Source organism: Dryobates pubescens, chromosome 12, assembly GCF_014839835.1.
Source record: "Dryobates pubescens isolate bDryPub1 chromosome 12, bDryPub1.pri, whole genome shotgun sequence".
NCBI classification, from domain to species: Eukaryota; Metazoa; Chordata; class Aves; order Piciformes; family Picidae; genus Dryobates; species Dryobates pubescens.
In genome coordinates, this window is record NC_071623.1 from 31,733,317 (window position 1) to 31,750,750 (window position 17,434).

The 17,434-nt window shown below is 44.4% G+C and overlaps 1 protein-coding gene across 2 annotated transcripts in view; it reads right to left on the reverse strand.

The window, feature by feature from the left end:
• GBE1 (1,4-alpha-glucan branching enzyme 1) overlaps positions 1-17,021 on the reverse strand; it is a 136,301-nt gene extending 119,280 nt beyond the window's left edge. Inside the window, exon 1 of one of the 2 annotated variants that reach the window (XM_054166110.1) lies at positions 16,801-17,019. In XM_054166110.1, the coding sequence (XP_054022085.1) occupies positions 16,801-16,892 (92 nt within the window). In that variant the 5' untranslated portion in view covers positions 16,893-17,019. Of the gene's footprint in view, positions 1-16,800 lie in introns of both variants that reach the window. The other variant, XM_054166109.1, reaches the window with a different exon arrangement.
• Positions 17,022-17,434: the final 413 nt, after the last annotated feature.

Genomic DNA, 17,434 nt, shown 5'->3' on the forward strand with positions numbered 1-17,434 from the left:
CTGGGCCCAACACCGATCCCTGGGGAACACAGTATGCCCTGCAAACACTGCCAAAACATGTAAAACATTAGTGCCATCTATAGGGTTCTCTAAATGCCTGGTTATGTTTTACAGACCATTACATTTTTAATTACTTGGTGAAAGCTACATTTTGAGGTCTCTACAATAGCTTCCTCTCTTCTTTAGGGGAAAGCAAGCCACACCAGGAAATTCATCTTGATGAAGTGCAGTGAGACTCAGAGTACCCTTGACTTCAACTATTTCTCATTTTCCTCTTATCTTCTCCAATAGAGCTGTTCATGAAATCTCAGTCTTGGTCAGCTTATTCCATACAAAGCTTTAGAAAGCCAGAAAAGTCATTTACAAACTGCAGGAGATTGAGTCCTAACTTTACACTGACATTTAAGACTCAAACTTCAGCAAAATGGATGCAGGAAGCTAATCCACTGGAGACAGATATTAAAAACCCAACACCACTCTGCATCTCCACAAGACAAAAACCCCCACAAAAAAACCCACAACAAACAAACAGCAATGAAAAAAATCCACACAACTGAAAACCCAGCCCACACAAGGCCACACACCCCAACACTTAGTTTGGAATAACTAAAAACATTCAGACACTTGTGAAATATGTAAAGGTGCATTTCAGGAAAGAATGAAGAATGTCACGGAAGTCATCTGCAAATTACTGTTCTGTTTATTCCTACTTTTCAGTGACACACATCTGCCAGACTTTTTGCAGCAGGATGATGAGGGCCACCAAACAGGGCAAACCCCTGTGAGGCAGGACATGTTAATGGCAGCAGCAGCAGCATAGGCAGCAATCAGGATAGTTGGTCCCTCAACAATAAAATGTTTATTCTTATTTCTCTCCTAATCATCATTCATGGTTTTTTTGCAAGATTAGAAACATCAAAGCTAGGGTTTGAAGTAATCATTACCAAAACTGTGTTTCTCTGTCCCATAAGGAAACAAGTGTCAGCTTTCAACCCCTCCAGCAAGGTAGTAAACAAGTTGATTTAGTAATTCTCAGGCTTCGTGACATTGTTTCTCCAACAGTCATCTTGCCATCCTGCTCCAGTTCCCAGCACTCATTAGAGGTACCAGAAGCAATGCTACAAAAACATCCCTTCTCACACCAGAACACAGCACAGGCAACTCTGCTCTTTATTCTCCTGCTTCTTCTCAACTAGCTATCATTGCTATGGCATTTGATTTAAAGAACACCCAAGGCTAAAACATGCATACCATTGAGCTGAACAGGTGCTTGTACCCAACAGTGTAACAAAGGTGATGGTAAGCACCACATTAACTTATAGCTATTGCAGAATAATACAGAAAGAATGAGTAACAGAAAAGGTTCCAGAGTCTGAAAGCTTTCTCCCATCTGACAAATCCCTTGATTTCTTAGTTTCTGGCAGACAACCAGAAACTGGGCTGGAGTGGGCAATAGCACCAATTTGTATTACCAACAGCATGCTCTTACACCTATAAACTGTACTTACTGTACAAACACTTCTCCAACATTGTATGTTATACTGGCTATGTATTTATGTGGATGCTTACTATTTTCTGTGGACTTTCTGCTACTTCAGCACCTCTCTTTCTCCCTTTTTCTAGGTTTCCCTGACAAGTAACAAACTTACACCCTAGAACTATGTATTTTTGAGAAAACACTGTGATAATTGGAAACTAACCAACAGGTACTGGATTTGCAGCAAACTACACTGATACCCACTACATAAAAATGGAGAAACTGTTATAGAGTGGTATCTGGATTAAAATCAGAAGCTGGAAGTTAACATTTCCTACCTCCATAGGGCCTGGCAGATGTTTCTGTCAGAAGTCATTACCATCAAAATGGTCTACAATGACACATAATGGATGTAATTGTCACTTACATTACCTCCACTTTAAGTTAGAAATCAAAGTCAACCATGACTGCTGCTGAACACTCAGTCTGATTCCTACTTGGAATGGCAATACTTTATTTATCATATAAGGGAAGTGGTGCCTTACCTCTTGTTCTGTAATTCAGAGGCCCAGAGGGATTTTTTTGTTTCTGGTATTAAAGTAAGCATACATATTGCTCATGTCATTATCTCTACTACTTAAAATAGCTTTACCAAAATATGTATGTACAGGCTGACAGTCACACTCAAAGATATCACTCATTATCTTATAACAGTCTGTAACTTCATGACCCATAGAGATTCTATGCAGAAAGCAAAGATACTTCAATCCAGTCACTGCTGCTGTGCAGGAACAACATTCCTGATTTACTGGCTGTGCTAAAATAGTTGATATCCAAGGGCTATTTAGGCTTAAAGTAAGAGTAACCATTAGATCTATATAGGTACCTAATCTCTTAGCAAAGCTTTTCATGTCATTCCCAGAATAAATAGTTGAAATATCTCCATACACAAATTGACTCTGGTCTTCTTAATTTTACCAATTGTGCAGCCTAAAAATATCTTCTACCAGTTAAAGGTGTCAAGGACTGATTTAATGGCTGTACTATGAACACCAGTTTTTCATCCTTTCATCATGGAAGAAGTGGCTGATGGCTTTCCTTCAAAGGAAAAGTGTGGGGGTTTTTAAGTCAGGCAGTAGACATCTCTGACCCTCCCCACTCTCACCCCCCTGCAAAACAGAGCTTTTTATCATCATGAGAAAAACACACATTTTATATATTCCACTTTTATACACTGACATTATAACCCAAGGCTCCTTTCTCTAAACAAATAAATGAATAAATACCTAAAAAGGCACCTCATGCCACCTAACAGAAAAAGCACTTTGAAACCTGGGGAAAGTTCTACCTACACCTAGCATCACAATTATGTGGCACCTAAAACTATGAGGTCTGAGAAGGGAGACACAGAGGTAGTCCCCAGTTTTCAGGTAGTTCTACTTACATTAATGTCTAGAATTTAAGTGAAGCAATAAATAAATCAGATTCATGAACTCCAGCATCCAGAAAAAAAAATAACAAAAGATTCTGTCCAAACCTTTGGTTGCACAAAGGAAATCCAAAGGAGTGTGGCACAGAAATGTTAATGCTAACTAGTACTAGCTATCATTTTTTGTCTGGATGAACTAATTACTATAATTGCATTCAAACTACACCTCAGTAACATTACTATTAAAAACCTCTTTGTTGCTATTTCAAAAGAAAAGGGGAAAACAAAAAAAACAATCCCAAAAGACCACAAACAACCAAAAACCCCAGAAAAATACATACACTGTGTGCAAGAAGGAAAGGAGAGACAAGAACCTTTTGAAACTGCCACCTTCATCGCTTTTTTAAAACCACTTTATGACTGGACCATTCACTGGATAAAGAACTGGCTTGATGGCCAAACCCAAAGAGTGGCTGTCAATGGGTCCATGTCCAAGAGGAAAGGAATGGCGTCCAGAGGGACCCTAACAGGCTGGAGAGGTGGGCCCATGGCAACCTCATGAGGTTCAACAAGACCAAATGCAAGGTCCTGCATCTGGGTCAGGGCAATCCCAAGCACTGATACACGAAGGGCAGCAACTGACTTGACAGCAGCTCTGAAGAAAGGGACTTGGGGGTGTTGGTGGATGAGAAACTCAACATGAGTCACCAGTGTGCACTTGCAGCCCAGAAAGCCAATCACATCCTGGGCTGCATCAAGAGAAGCAGAGCCAGCAGGTCAAGGGAAGTGATTCTCCCCCTCTACTCTGCTCTGGTGAGACCCCACCTGGAGTACTGCATCCAGGTCTGGAGGCCCTATTACAGGAAGTATCTGGAGGTGCTGGAGCATATCCAGAGAAGGGCCATGAGGATGATTGGAGGGCTGGAGCAGCTCTCCTATGAGGACAGGCTGAGAGAGTTGGGACTATTCAGTCTGGAGAAGAGAAGGTTCTGAGGCCTTCCAGTATCTTAAGGGGGCCTATAAGAAAGCTGGGGAGGGACTTTTTAGGGTGTCAGGTAGTGATAGGACTAGGGGGAATGGAACAAAACTAGAAATGGGTAGATTCAGATTGGATGTTAGGAAGAAGTTCTTCCCCATGAGGGTGATGAGACACTGGCACAAGTTGCTCAGGGAGGTGGTAGAAGCCTCATCCCTGGAGGTTTTTCAGGCCAGGCTGGATGTGGCTCTCAGCAACCTGATCTAGTGTGAGGGGTCCCTGCCCATGGCAGGGGGGTTGGAATTAGACGATCCTTGAGGCCCCTTCCAACCCTAACAATTCTATGATTCTATGACTTGAAGCTTCCTCTATTACTGCCCAAAAAAAACAGACAGTAATGCCTACTTAGATTTACTTTAAGAAAGGGAAAACAATCTGCTTAGACAGTAGATACAGACCTAAATACTATACTCTCCTGCAGCTTCTCTTCATCCCTCCAGAGTTTGTCAATAAAAGGTAATTTTCCACTGGTGCTACACACTGAAATTAGTTTAGTATCCCACAAGGACCTGCTGTTCTTCAAAACAACTGCTAGGCAGCGGCAAGAAAGTAGCCCTGAGCTCAACAAAGGAAGCACAAGGGCAAAGAAGGTAGCACCCTAACTGGGAAAAAAAGTGTGGGGTGGGGCATGTAAATACAGCTTTTTAGCTTCCCAAATAATGGAGCAGAAGGGAGAAGGAAGTGCAGGCACCATACCAACTGCTACATGAAAAAGTTGGAAGTCATTGCTAGGCCAGTTGGGGAATTTTGTAGGCTGTTTTTTTCTAAATCACTTCCTCTTTCAACTGAGAATGAAAACTTTACAGAACACATCCTACCCCTATGCAAAAAAAGGACATGAAAAAACCTTTTCCAACAGACTGTTTCAATGGGAAAACCTCATAAAGACATTAACAGAGCACATGCCACTGGTAGGAGAAAACACATACTGTTTAGTGCTCCAAACCAAAATGTTTTAGAACAAACAACATCCACCTATTGCATTGGAAATACAGAATGATTCATGAGCTTCCCAAAGATTAAGTTAAAACTTGAGAGTTCATCATAACTGAGAGGATTTGTTTGTTCAGACAACAATTTGAGTCTCCTGGCTCACTCAGCATGCAAATGTTTCTTTCACCTTGTTCTCCACTACTTTTAACATTCTCAAAAAAGCCTGTAGTCCAAACAGGAACTGCAGTTGTAAAGCATGTCTTTTTTCAGATCTGTTCCCTTCCTTCTTACAAAGGGAAGATTTCCCCCACCCCATTTTTCTTAGGTATAAGGGTTTTGGCAGGGTGAGGAGAGCAGAAGGCAACATCAGATGACAAGTTCAATCAAAATACAAACTGAAGAAAGATCTGTGACCTGACAGCAGGTATTTATTCCCCTTCAGTTCTTACCTTTATCTACAAAGCACACAAATAGTGATACTTTCAGTGGTTCTAATTTCTACTGCTCACAAATGGTGAATTTGAGCTTTAACTTCTGGAGACCCCAGGCATCAACTCCTGACCCAAACCAGCATACCTATTTCACAAATACTTTTAATGCAGTCACTGGTACCATTTGTGCAAGAAAACACAAAGCTATTGTGCAAGCACTTAGAAGCAGCATGCTGCTCAGACTTTCTCGGGAAACACCCCCCACAAAACCCAGCAGCTGTCACACCAAAGCAACACTTGCTCTTGCTACTAAGCTAAGGATTTCCAACAGGAGTAGCATTTAGCAGAATGAACTGTTTATGCAGGACAGATTAAGCCTTGTTGAAAGCAATCAATAATTCGTAATTTCAAAATGAGGTGCATAAGTCTTAGACTGGAGAGCATTAACTCATGGCTCACCAATCCCTGTCAAATCAGGAACATTTATGCTGTGGGTATCTACCACAACAGGTATCAAATAATGATGTTAACAGTAGGTCTTGCTTGCATAAATAGGGATGTCCAAGGATATTTTTGACAGCATGAAATAGCTAAGGTATCTGCTTAAGTATGGCACATACAACAGAGCTTATTAAACCTCTGTTATTTTGCTGGGATAGCAGGTACAGTACAATCACGATGGCCCCTAAAGCTGCTAAAATGAGCTGCTGACTCCTATGTTTATGCAGTGAATTCATTCTAGATGGGCCATTTCCAAACACTTGCAGCAGTGCAGCATGTTCTCATTTAAAACAGAGTAACTCAGCATGATTTTAATAGGAGATTTTTAGACAATTCCCCCTGGCATTTTTGCCTTTGCTCCAAATCATCTTATCAAATGCCAACACATCATCTGTTGATGACATCACATTCACGTATGACCATGGGGAATGCCTGGAGGCACGCATCCTGCACATGGAGCCTGCCTATCAGTAACATATCAGGAAAAAGGCCCTCAAAATATAAACCTGACTCCCCACACACAGCTGGCACAGAGTTTAACAACCACCTAATGCATTATTTTGCACCCCAAAAAAGAAGTTCCCCACGCTACCTGCAATAAACTTAGCAAAGTCTATTCATGACCAGCACTGAAGTTCATTTTCCATTTGTACAAATGTCTCCTAAAGAAACTTCTCTATCAGCTTGCCTTTGAAAATAAATAGAAAACCCATGTCTCTTCTAGTAGCACATCTTCATAATGATATTAACCACCCTTCAAGATCAACGAAGCCTGCTTGTACCTGTTAGCTTACCCACGTTCCTATAGGCCTTTTCTTGATCAAAAAGGTGGCAAAATGCTGATAAACTTGAAGTCCATCATCTCCTGAAGTATTACTTTAGCAGGATTTCTCCACTTTTCTACTCCTGCCATAAAGGACAATCTTGACTTTGCTGTCTCACACCAGGGTCTCTTTTAAGTAGCAGAAGCCAGATCCCAACCTCCCTTTAAGGACTGTGAAGTACAAAAATAGCAAATAACAAATTCTTCAGTGTAACACCAGTTCACATACAGCTGCTGAAACCTCACATTTCTGTTTCATGAACTAGAGACTTAGAAGTTGTGTATCTCAGCATCACTCAATTCCTTTTCCAGGTCTAGGATAACAATGATTTATTTATTTTTTTCAAACTTACCATAACCTTCTAGCAGTGCTGCTCTGCTTTGGGGAGAACAGCTCTACCCTTACTGATCTTTAGGTCTCACAGTGAGACTATTTTCTCTAACACTGATCACCAGGGCAGACATGCTAGCACAAAGTCAGGTGAAGCACATTAGAACAGCAAGAATACAAGGGAGCCAAAAGTATATTACACCTGAGCAACAGCTCCAAAGAAAATAGGGGAGGACATAAAGAGAAAACATGAGGGCTATCACAGCCTTCAAGTAACATCAGTCAACAGAACCAGAGCTGCATGATTAAAGGAGGTGCTTTTCTTTCCCTTAAGCACAAGACAAAAGTAGGTTAAAATAAATTCAGCATTAGAAATATCCAGATCAATGGAACAATTTAAAGATGTCCACATAAGTGAACCAGTTGACTTGGGTCCTTGGGTCACTAGCTAGGTCTTTAGACATCAATTCCCAGCTATTAAGGGCCTACACTAGAATTTAATCACCAGTAGTGTCCAGGTAATATTTAGTGGTAAGGTGCTTCCAACAGCACCATGAGGTTAAGCAGATTTTGTTGTTCTGATCTTGGAGGCCTATTAGTTACAGCACAGCACTAAAAACTGTCCTTCACCTTGTTAACATGAGGAACTATAACAATGTCAAATAAGCTGTCAGATACTTGAGGCAGAGGCAGCCCTATTAGAACAAAGAAGGGGTTTTGGCAGAATGAGTGTTTTTTTTTCCCAGAGGAAGCCTCATGTTTTAAACATTTTAAAATTTAAAAAAATCCCAATCTTTTTGTACTTGACACACTGCCTCAAGACATCACTTTCTTTTTTAAGATAATTAATAACTCTATTAAGCAAATTTCAGAAGCACAAAGTACACTGCAGCACCAATGGCAAGGTTTCAGATGTGGTGCTGCACAAGTGCAAAGGAGCTGCTTCTGTGGAAGACACAAGATTGAAAGAGCAGCTGCAATTGGAAGCTATATTGGGGGTAAGTAGAAGAGACAGGGAGGAAAGAGGTCTGTATACATAAACAGCGAAACTGAATAGGGGGATGAGGTATGATAAGAATTTAGGGAAGATCTCCATAACAAGAATGCTGCCTTTATTAGAAGTTTGGAAATGGTAAACCAACATGCATTAATACTTTTCAGCAGCATTCAGCAAGACAAAGCTTTTCTTCACTGTTACAATCACAGAATGGTAGGGGTTGGAAAGTTGCTCTGGAGATCGAGTCCAATTCCCCTGACAGAGCAGGTTCACCCAGGGCAGGCCACAGGCAGGTTTGGAAAGTCCCCAGAGTAGGAGACTCTACAACCTTTATGTTCCAGTGCTCCAGCATCCTCACAGTAAAGTTTTTCCTCCTGTTGAAGCTGAACTTCCTGTGTTCCAGTTTGTGTCCACTGCCCCTTGTCCTATGACGTGACACCACTGAAAACAGAGTGGCCCCATATTGACACCCACCCTTCAGATATTTGTAAACATTGATCAGATCCCCTATCAGCCTTCTCTTATCCAGGCTAAATAGCCCCAGGTCTCTCAGCCTTTCCTCATAGCATGTATGTTCTATTCCCTTAATCATTACTGTCTACCAGGACTCCCTCTAACATCCTCAGATCACAGTATCACTAAGGTTGGAAGAGACCTCGAGGATCATCGAGTCCAACCTGTCACCACAGACCTCATGACTAGACCATGGCACCAAGTGCCACATCCAATCCCCTCTTGAACACCTCCAGGGACGGCGACTCCACCACCTCCCTGGGCAGCACATTCAATGACGAACGACTCGCTCAGTGAAGAACTTTCTCCTCACTTCCGAGTCTAAACCTCCCCTGGCGCAGCCTGAGACTGTGTGCCCTTGTTCTGCTGCTGGCTGCCTGGGAGAAGAGACCAACCCCTTCCTGGCCACAACCACCTTTCAGGTAGTTGTAGAGGGCAATGAGGTAGCACTTCATAACAGAGCAGAGAGGTCCTCTCCTCTCCTTCCCAGAGAAGACTTAGTTTTGATTCATATACAGGCTAGTTTGGCTTTAAACCATCACATATTTTTTGGTGCTCCAATGTGAGGTAACAAAAGCAGCTGCCTTAATTAAGACACTCAGATTTTTTGGCAAGAGACAAAGGGACTGGGATAACAAAAAGGGAGATAACAAGAGCATTCAATTAAGGCTTGCAGCTTGTTAAGAGAGTTGTGTTTGGGTTTGTTTTTTTTCCTGTGCTGTGTTTGCTGTGTTGGGGTATTTGCTTTCTGCCAGTGGCTGGCACCGATGTGCTGGCATTCTGTATCTATTCCTTCTGCTGAAAAGCTTTATCTCAGGGGAATGGTTTTCAGCTCTGATGCTCCTGTGTTGGATCCCACATGCCAGATTTTTTTAGAACAACCTAGGACTTTCTCGAGAACATCACTGGGGTATCTGCCCCAATGCTGAGTAATGACAAGAGGCAGGGTGTGGGGGAGTGTATGAGGAAGTTCTTAAGAGCAGAGGAGTCCTCTGGTGGTTTGGAAATTCACCCTGAGCAAGTGCAGAATCCTGACAGGCTGGTGAAATATTTACAAAAAGTCTGTTGGCATCCTGGGAGCTCCCAAGAGAACTAAATCACTGCAGTGTGCTGGGGACTAGCACATGTGTATCAAACCCTTCTCATCAGTGCTCAGTGCTCAGGAACAAGAGAAGGTCTCTAGGCCAGCAGACAAAGCTGCAGCAGAGAACCAGCCTGTACCAGCATCTGGTCCTCCTGTACAGAAAAGAAGCCTAGAGGGAAAGCAGCTTGTCCTGCAAAAGGTAGGGACAAACAAGAGCCATCACAGGAACAAGAGAAAGAGCCAGGGCTGCTTGCTCAGTTCTCATCTCTGAGTTTGGAAGATGGCCAAGGACAAACAGTAAATGAAACAAACACAAGGCCTCAGAAAGACAACCTCTCCTCTGTCCAGGCCTCTTTCAGCTGTGAAGGCACAGTCCCAAGAGGTCCACCAACTCACAGAGAACATGTTTTATTGCCCACTTGTATGTTCCAATGTTTCAGCCATAAGGAGCAGCCCAAGGGAAAGAATCTGGGAGATACACACCAGAGTGTACATTGTGATTTGACTTGCATGACCATGGGAAAACCCACACACATGAATTACAGGGGAATTCTGCCCTGAAGAATGCTGCCTCAGTTTCCAGTGCAAAAACAGCAGACAAACTGATACCAATTCTGGTCCTCCTGAAGGGACTCCCAAAGCATATTCACAAGATGCAAGCAATCCTAGGCAGACTTAAGGGGATCCTGCCTCCAAACAGATGGAGGAGAGGGACAACTAGATTTATTGGACTGTACAGAACTGAGCTTGGCAGGCTGAAGAGGTGAAATGCATCTGTATTTCTGGTGTGACAGAGGGATCTCCACTCCTACATGTGTTGGAAGCCAAGCAGTAGAATGCAAGCCACAGTTTCACTTAGAGGGGTAGAAGGAGTCACTGGACTCAACTGCCCCAGGAGTGGAAACACAGCCCCCCTCTTTAGACTGGTCACAGACTGATCTAGAGTGCACTAGAACAGAGTGGAGCTATAGAGCATCTGCAGTGAGAAGTCTTCTGTGCACAGCAAAGTGGTCTCATTTTGAGTGAGAACGAACAGTGACTGATGTATGATGTACACTGATGTTGGTTGCTGCTGGGCACAATGCAGATGGTATAGAATAAGGAGTGGAGAATGTCATGGACTGAGTTGAATCTGCTGCTGTTATTCATACCATGCTGCAGTCAAAACAGCTTAAAATATGGAAGTACTGGATGGAGCAAAGTATTAGGGGGATTGAAGTTCAGATTGTAACATGGGAGGCTTCCTTTTCCAGTTGCTGCTTCTAGATTCCACGTTTTTTAGGTGTTGTCTTTTCCACTGGGATGTCAGCAGGACAAGGAGGGATTGGGGGGGGGGGGGAGTAGTGTTCTAGCTTTGGCTTTTGGCTCACTTGCTTCTGTTTGCTGCTGCTCTGTGCTGTGGTTTTTCTGCAAATAGGCTAAGGTAATTATGCATTTTATACTATGTTTATCTGATTTTGCTCAGTAAACTCTATTCTTATCTCACTCTGTCTCAATCCTGAGTGTTTGTGTGTTACTTCTCCCTCACTTCTGTATTGGGAAGATAAGACAGGTTAACTCACTGGTTTGGTTCGACCCTTTTACTTCTGAGTTAAACCATTTAACAAAGTGCCATGCCTGCATCCTAATCCTTTCATGTCTTGTTTTAAGACTAGCAGCTATTAAGACAACTGCCAATTTCAATTTTTTGATGAGGACTACAACCAGATATGCATATATTAGGTGTGCATTGGCCTATGTAGCCACTTCCTCACAGACTCAAAAATTAAAGGTCAGTGATGCAGTCAGCTATGCTTGTGAGGGTTAGCAATTCCCATGCACAAGAGCACTGGCTTCTATAGGACTCTGGAATCAGATGTTCAGAAGCTGACTGAACTTATGAGACACCACACAAAAACACCACAATCAACCAACAATGTATGAATGTGAGATTTCAAGTGAAGATTTAGTTTTGCACCAATACTGCAACCTATTTACTCTATAAATTAAACTATTAGAAAAGTTTCCACTGAGGTCTACATAGTTAGCTTAGGGGCAACTGAAGGAGCTGGTAAACTCCACCAAACCAGACATGTTGCTAGAGCAGAAAATTCTCAAGGGCAGCACTTTCCAATACCACTTTATAACTCCATAAAATGCAATTAAGCCCATACAAAATTATACAAAGCCTTCAGCCCAAATAACACATGGGAGTTAACAAAACACTTGTGGGAAAACACATCACAGATGGCCAAACAATGTACCACAGTGATATCCTATGCAAACATAGGGGATGCTAGGGGATGGCAGCAGGGAAGAGTATTTGTTTGTTTGGGTTTTTTTAAGTAAATTGTTTCAAGCCCTGAACAGTGTTTGGGTCAAGGCTGAGTGGTTTACTATATCTAGATTATACATCTATCAATAACAAGAACTGCCTACCTTCCCAAAGAAACTACCACTCCCCAACTCAGGGTTAAATTTGGGCATTCAGAGAATGGAAAACAATTACAGATTTCTTTTTTCCCCCTCCATAAATACCATTTGCAATAATAAGCCCATGAATGACAAAGAACTGAGAAGGGAATGTGCCCAGAAGACCAGTTCTTCCTCTCAGTCACTCACTTAACTATGGTAGTCTCTACTTCCTGCTTAGAACTTAACCAGGTGCTATCATCACATTTTAGACATCATTACTTACAGAAGCCCTTGGTTCCCAAAGCACCCATGAACTAGCTCAGTATTTTATTAAAGAAAACAAAAACAAGCAAAAAAGAGTCAGGTGTTCAAAGAAGTTATACTTTGAGAAGTTAAAGGAGAAAGTCCTTGCAATCAAAAGGAGTATTTTCAGAACTTGAGGCAACATGATGATTGATTTCACCATGAATCTGGCAATTCCTAAAGTGAATCAGTGTCATACTGCTACACTGTGCAATTCAAGTTGATGCAAAGTAAAGCCTGTCTATACTTCAACATCCCCTTCAAAAAGAAATGAAGAAGAAAGGTCAAAGATCTCAGGATTAGACATGCTGCCATGTACCTTGTACTTTGCCTTGTTGAACCTCATGAGGTTCACCTAGGCCCACTCCTCCAGCTTTTACAGGTCCCTCTGGATGACATCCCTTTCATCTGGCATATTGATCACACCATTCAGCTTGGTGCCATCTGCAAAGTTGCAGAGGGTGTACTCAACCCCACTGTCTAGCTGATTGATGATAATACTGAAAAACAGCACCAGGCCCAGTATGGAGCCCTGAGGGACATCACGTGTCACCCATCTCCATCTGGACATTGAGCCATTGACCACTATCCTCTAGATGTGACCATCCAGACAATTCCTTATCCACTGAACAGTCCACCCTTCAAATCCACATCTCTCCAACTTGAGGAGGACATTGTGGCAGACCACATCAAAGGCCTTGCACAAGTCCAGATAGATGATATCTATTGCTCTTCCCTGGTCCACTGATGTAGTCACTCCATTGTAGAAAGATCACAGATTGGTCAGGCAGGCCTTGCCATTAGTAAAGCCATGCTGGTTGTCTCAAACCACCTCCCTATTCTTCATGTGCCTTGTTGACATTCCTAGGAGGATCTGTTCCATGATATTCCCTGGCATAAATGGAGGGCTAACAGGATGGTAGCTCCTAGGGTCCTCCTTTCTACCCTTCCTAAAAATAGGTGTAATATTTCTCTCTCAGTCACCAGGGACTTCAAGTGACCATCATGGCTTTTCAAATATGATGGAGAGTAACCTGACCACTACATCAAACAATTCCTTCAGGACTCTGGAATGCATCTCACATCCCTCAGACTTGGGTATGATCAGGATCCTCAGGTAGTCACATAGCTTGTCTTCACTTACAGTGGGAGGGACTCTGTTCCCCTAATCCCCAGGTTATGGTCCTTCCACTTTGGGAGGTATGAGGAAAGAGGTTGCCAATAAAGGCAAACATAAAAAAGCACTGAGAACCTCAGCCTTCTCCTCATCTGTTCCTACTAATCTGCCATTCTTGCTCATGGCAGCAGGTAGATTTTTTCCTTAACTTACCTTTTCTGGTTGACAACTGTTAGGAAGAGCCCAAGAGATGGATTTCTTCAAACCAGATATGAAAAAGCTAATTTTGAGGAGGAATGGGTTGCTGATATTTCCTTACAGTCTTAAGCTAAGATACACAGGGGGAAAAAAAAAAAGGCCAGAGACAATGGACAAATTCACAAGAAAAACTATAGTATTAAAAGCAATTTTCAGTGAGGGTAGCCAAACACAAGGAGAGCTGCCCAAGGAGGCTTGTGGAAGCACATCAGAGATCCAGCACAACCCAAGGTCCTAAGCAATCCAACCCAAAACTGTAAGCAGCCCTGCTTGGAGTGCAAGACTAAACCATCAGCTCAACTGTGCCTCCTACAACAGTCATGCATAAGCACTTACAACATTTCCACTAGCACTGGCTATGCCAATAGCGTGCCATGGCTAAAACAGCTGACATATTCAAGCCCAAAGGGTGAGTCAACAATTTGCTGATGTCACTGCCAGCACTAGACTCTAAATCTTTTATTTCTCCTCCCTTCTATAGAAGGACATACTGTTACTAAGTCAGACAAAGGCACAACTATTTTAATGGTTTTGCACAAAGTATAGTATAGGAACAGCACAGACAAATGTTTAAAAAGCTTTGTTTCTCAAGCATCCTTAAACCTCTCTCAGAATCTCCAGTTTTTATTTCTCCAGGCAATATACAGCATGATAACTGCAAGGCACATAATTCCTAACAGTTCTTAATTACTTTAAGTCACATCAAAATCACTGCAAACTCCAAGAAGAAATTTAGACTACTGCAGGAAAAGTACCCACATATTTTATTTGCTCAAGTCTGGTTCACTTCTTTCTCAAAGCCCCCTAATTCCAGTAAAATTATGGTGCTACAGGGTGCCAGGCACAACAGTTGCCTCCTGTCCCCTCTATCAGGAACAACCCAGCCTCTGAACTGGGACACTATTTGTATCTTTGCTGTTTAAACCACTCAAGTTGCAAAAAATGCCACCCAGCAGGGACACCAGGAGCAAAGGCAGGGAGAGACAAAAAAACAGCTAGTAATGTTAGAAGTAATAAGCAACAGATTGTTATTTGTTCAGCATCTGAGTGGTATTTCTATCCAGTTTTCCTACTGTAAAGGAGTAAATCAATTGCCAAAACCAAGTATCTACTAGGAATTAACCCTCCTGCCCTGCTTATGATGAGGTCACGGTAAGCAACTGACAGCTGATCCACTAATGCACACAACTAACATACTGGAGACTCAGAACACCCCAGATGAAAGATTTCTTCACACAACCAGCAGTTAGGAACTTTGCAACCTTTCTCCTGAGCACCTCTGGATAAAAAAAGAACCACACACATACCTGAAGCTTTTAAATACAGGATCACAACTCATAGAAGCTGGGATGAGCATTTCCCTATGCATACATTCTGCATCCTTGCCACTCTCTACCATCCACAGGATCACAGACAAGACAGGCTTGTTGTTTGGTCTTAGATTAAAACATTTATTTTATTGTAGGTTATCACTAAAGTATCCCTTTATTCTTTCAAGCTAAGTAACAGTATACTTGTTTCCACAATAACTCTATGTAAGTGACAAGGTTCAGAAGCCAGGAAGAGACAAGTTACAAATGGGATCAACTAAAGTACTGGTCTAAAGGTGGATGAACCCGAGAAATACACAATTTTTTCTGCAAACTTACTGTATTCAGCACAGCCATATTCTCCTTAGAAATACAAACCTCACAATCCACAATGTGTCCATTTAGACAGCAGGCACATTCAGGAAGCCCAACTGTTTTAATGAATGGGTTTAATGAAGCCTATTTATTACTTCCTACACCTTGGCACCTCCCTGAAAGAATCAGGTGTTTTACAGCATTGCACCCATTACCACAAGCTCGCCCAAACCCATTGTTTAAAATACAGTTATTCTATCATTAAGAGATTACAGTTTGAGGGAAATGCTTTGTAAATTAGCTTAGTGCTTTACTTAATCCCTAATCCCATTTTATAAGATCTAGCTTTACCACTATTCTTTTCCAGAACCCAATGGGACACCTGCTGATGCTAAGCCAAAAGTATTGTGTGGTACAATCATGGCAAAATCGAAATACCTTCAAGGAAGAAAAAAAATAAAGTGCCAAATTCCCTAACTTCCCCTCCCACATACGGGGAGTGTCTGAGACTTCTGGGGTATAGAGCATTGGCCAGTACAGTTTTACCGAAAGACCACTAGTGAAATGCAGCATCTAAAGTCACACCACAGAATCTCTCATTTCCAGTGGGCTGGTAAAGTTTCAGAACTCTTTCAAGGCCGACAGTTTGGCTCTGCAGGACACAGGTCACCCCTGCCTGAGCTGCTCCTGGCAAGCTCTTGCCCAGGCCTGCCGGCTCGTCCCAGCCAGAGGGCTGGTGTCGCAGTTCCCGACCAGGCGAAAACAGGATGCTCATAACGGCAACCTGAAGCAAGCTTTACGCTCGCTCCACTGTTAATCGATTGGAGGTGTGCCGAACAGCGGAGCTGAGGAGTCGAGGATAACGAAAAACGCACCTGAACTGCTTCAGAACTAGTTTATTTACAGGCTACCACAGATGGGCTCAGAAACACTTTTATTGACGACAGCTGCTCGGCAACCCGCCGTCCGCGGCGCTGACCCCCGCGGCGCACCTGCCAGCCCTTCACATGCCAGCCTCGCCCGGGGACCAGCCCCCGCCCCGCCGTGACAAGAAGATGTCGCTTTTAAGCGAGCCCAAGGGGCACAACGAAGTTGCTTAAGGGCCGAGAGAGGCCACAGGGAACGGGACGGCTCAGCCTCTCACAACACTAGCGACGCCGGCGGAGAGGCCCACGATGGAGGCCTTCCTATAGCACCGCGCCCTACTGGGCTGCTGAGGCCCCGCCGAAGCCCAGTCACGGCTCCGCCCGCAGTGGAGATGTCGCAATTAGAAGGGTCGCCGCTATAACCCCTCTCAAGCTCCTGCCCCCACGCCACCACCGGCGCGGAAAGCGGAGCGGCCTCGGCGCTGGCTGAAGGACAACCCCACGCTGCGACGGGGAGGGGAAAGAAGGGAGGGGAAAGAAGGGAGGGGGAGGGGACACCGCACGCCTCGGCACCCCCAGAGGCGGGCGGTCGCCGCCTGCTCGCCCGCCGCCCCTAACCATGCCGAGGCGGTGCACCCCTCCCCGCGGCACAGGCCTAGGCCGCTGGCGGGCGGGCCGGTACCTGCGCTGGAAGTCCGCCTTGAAAGGGGCCAGGTAGGGGTCCCGTTCCAGCAGTTGCTGCAGTTTCGGTGGCTGCGTACCGGCGGCCGCCATCTTGCACGGCACCGAATCCGCGCCGTGCCGCTGCTATATACACCCGTGGAGGGGGCCGGCGCGGGCGGGCGGGGGATGCGCCCCCTGCCTCTCACCGCCCGGCGCCGCCCACCGGCCGGGGCAGCCCGCCGGAGCCGGGAGGCGGCCGTCATCGCCGCCCCTCCCCGCTGGCCGTGCGAGTAGCCTGGGCCGTGCCATGCTTTACCCCGCGGTGCCCAGTGCGGTAATATCGGGGCCCCTGGTGCCCCGGGGGCTGCGGCAGTCGAGGAGAAGGGGTGCTGGGGCGACATCTGTTCGCGCGTCCCCTCGGCACGGATAAGCGGGGGTCTTAGTTTCGCAGCCCGCAGCGGGGTAACCGCAGGAGGGGAGGTGAGCGGGAGTGTAAAAAGAGTCGTTCTACCAAAAACGGTTTGGAGTGTCGGGACGGGCAGCGGCAGCGCGGCGGAACGAACGACAGCCAGGCCTGGGCCGCGGCGCTGGCGGAGCCACCCATGCTGCTGAGAGACGGGGCGGTGCGGTTAGGGAGAACTGTCAGTAAAGGA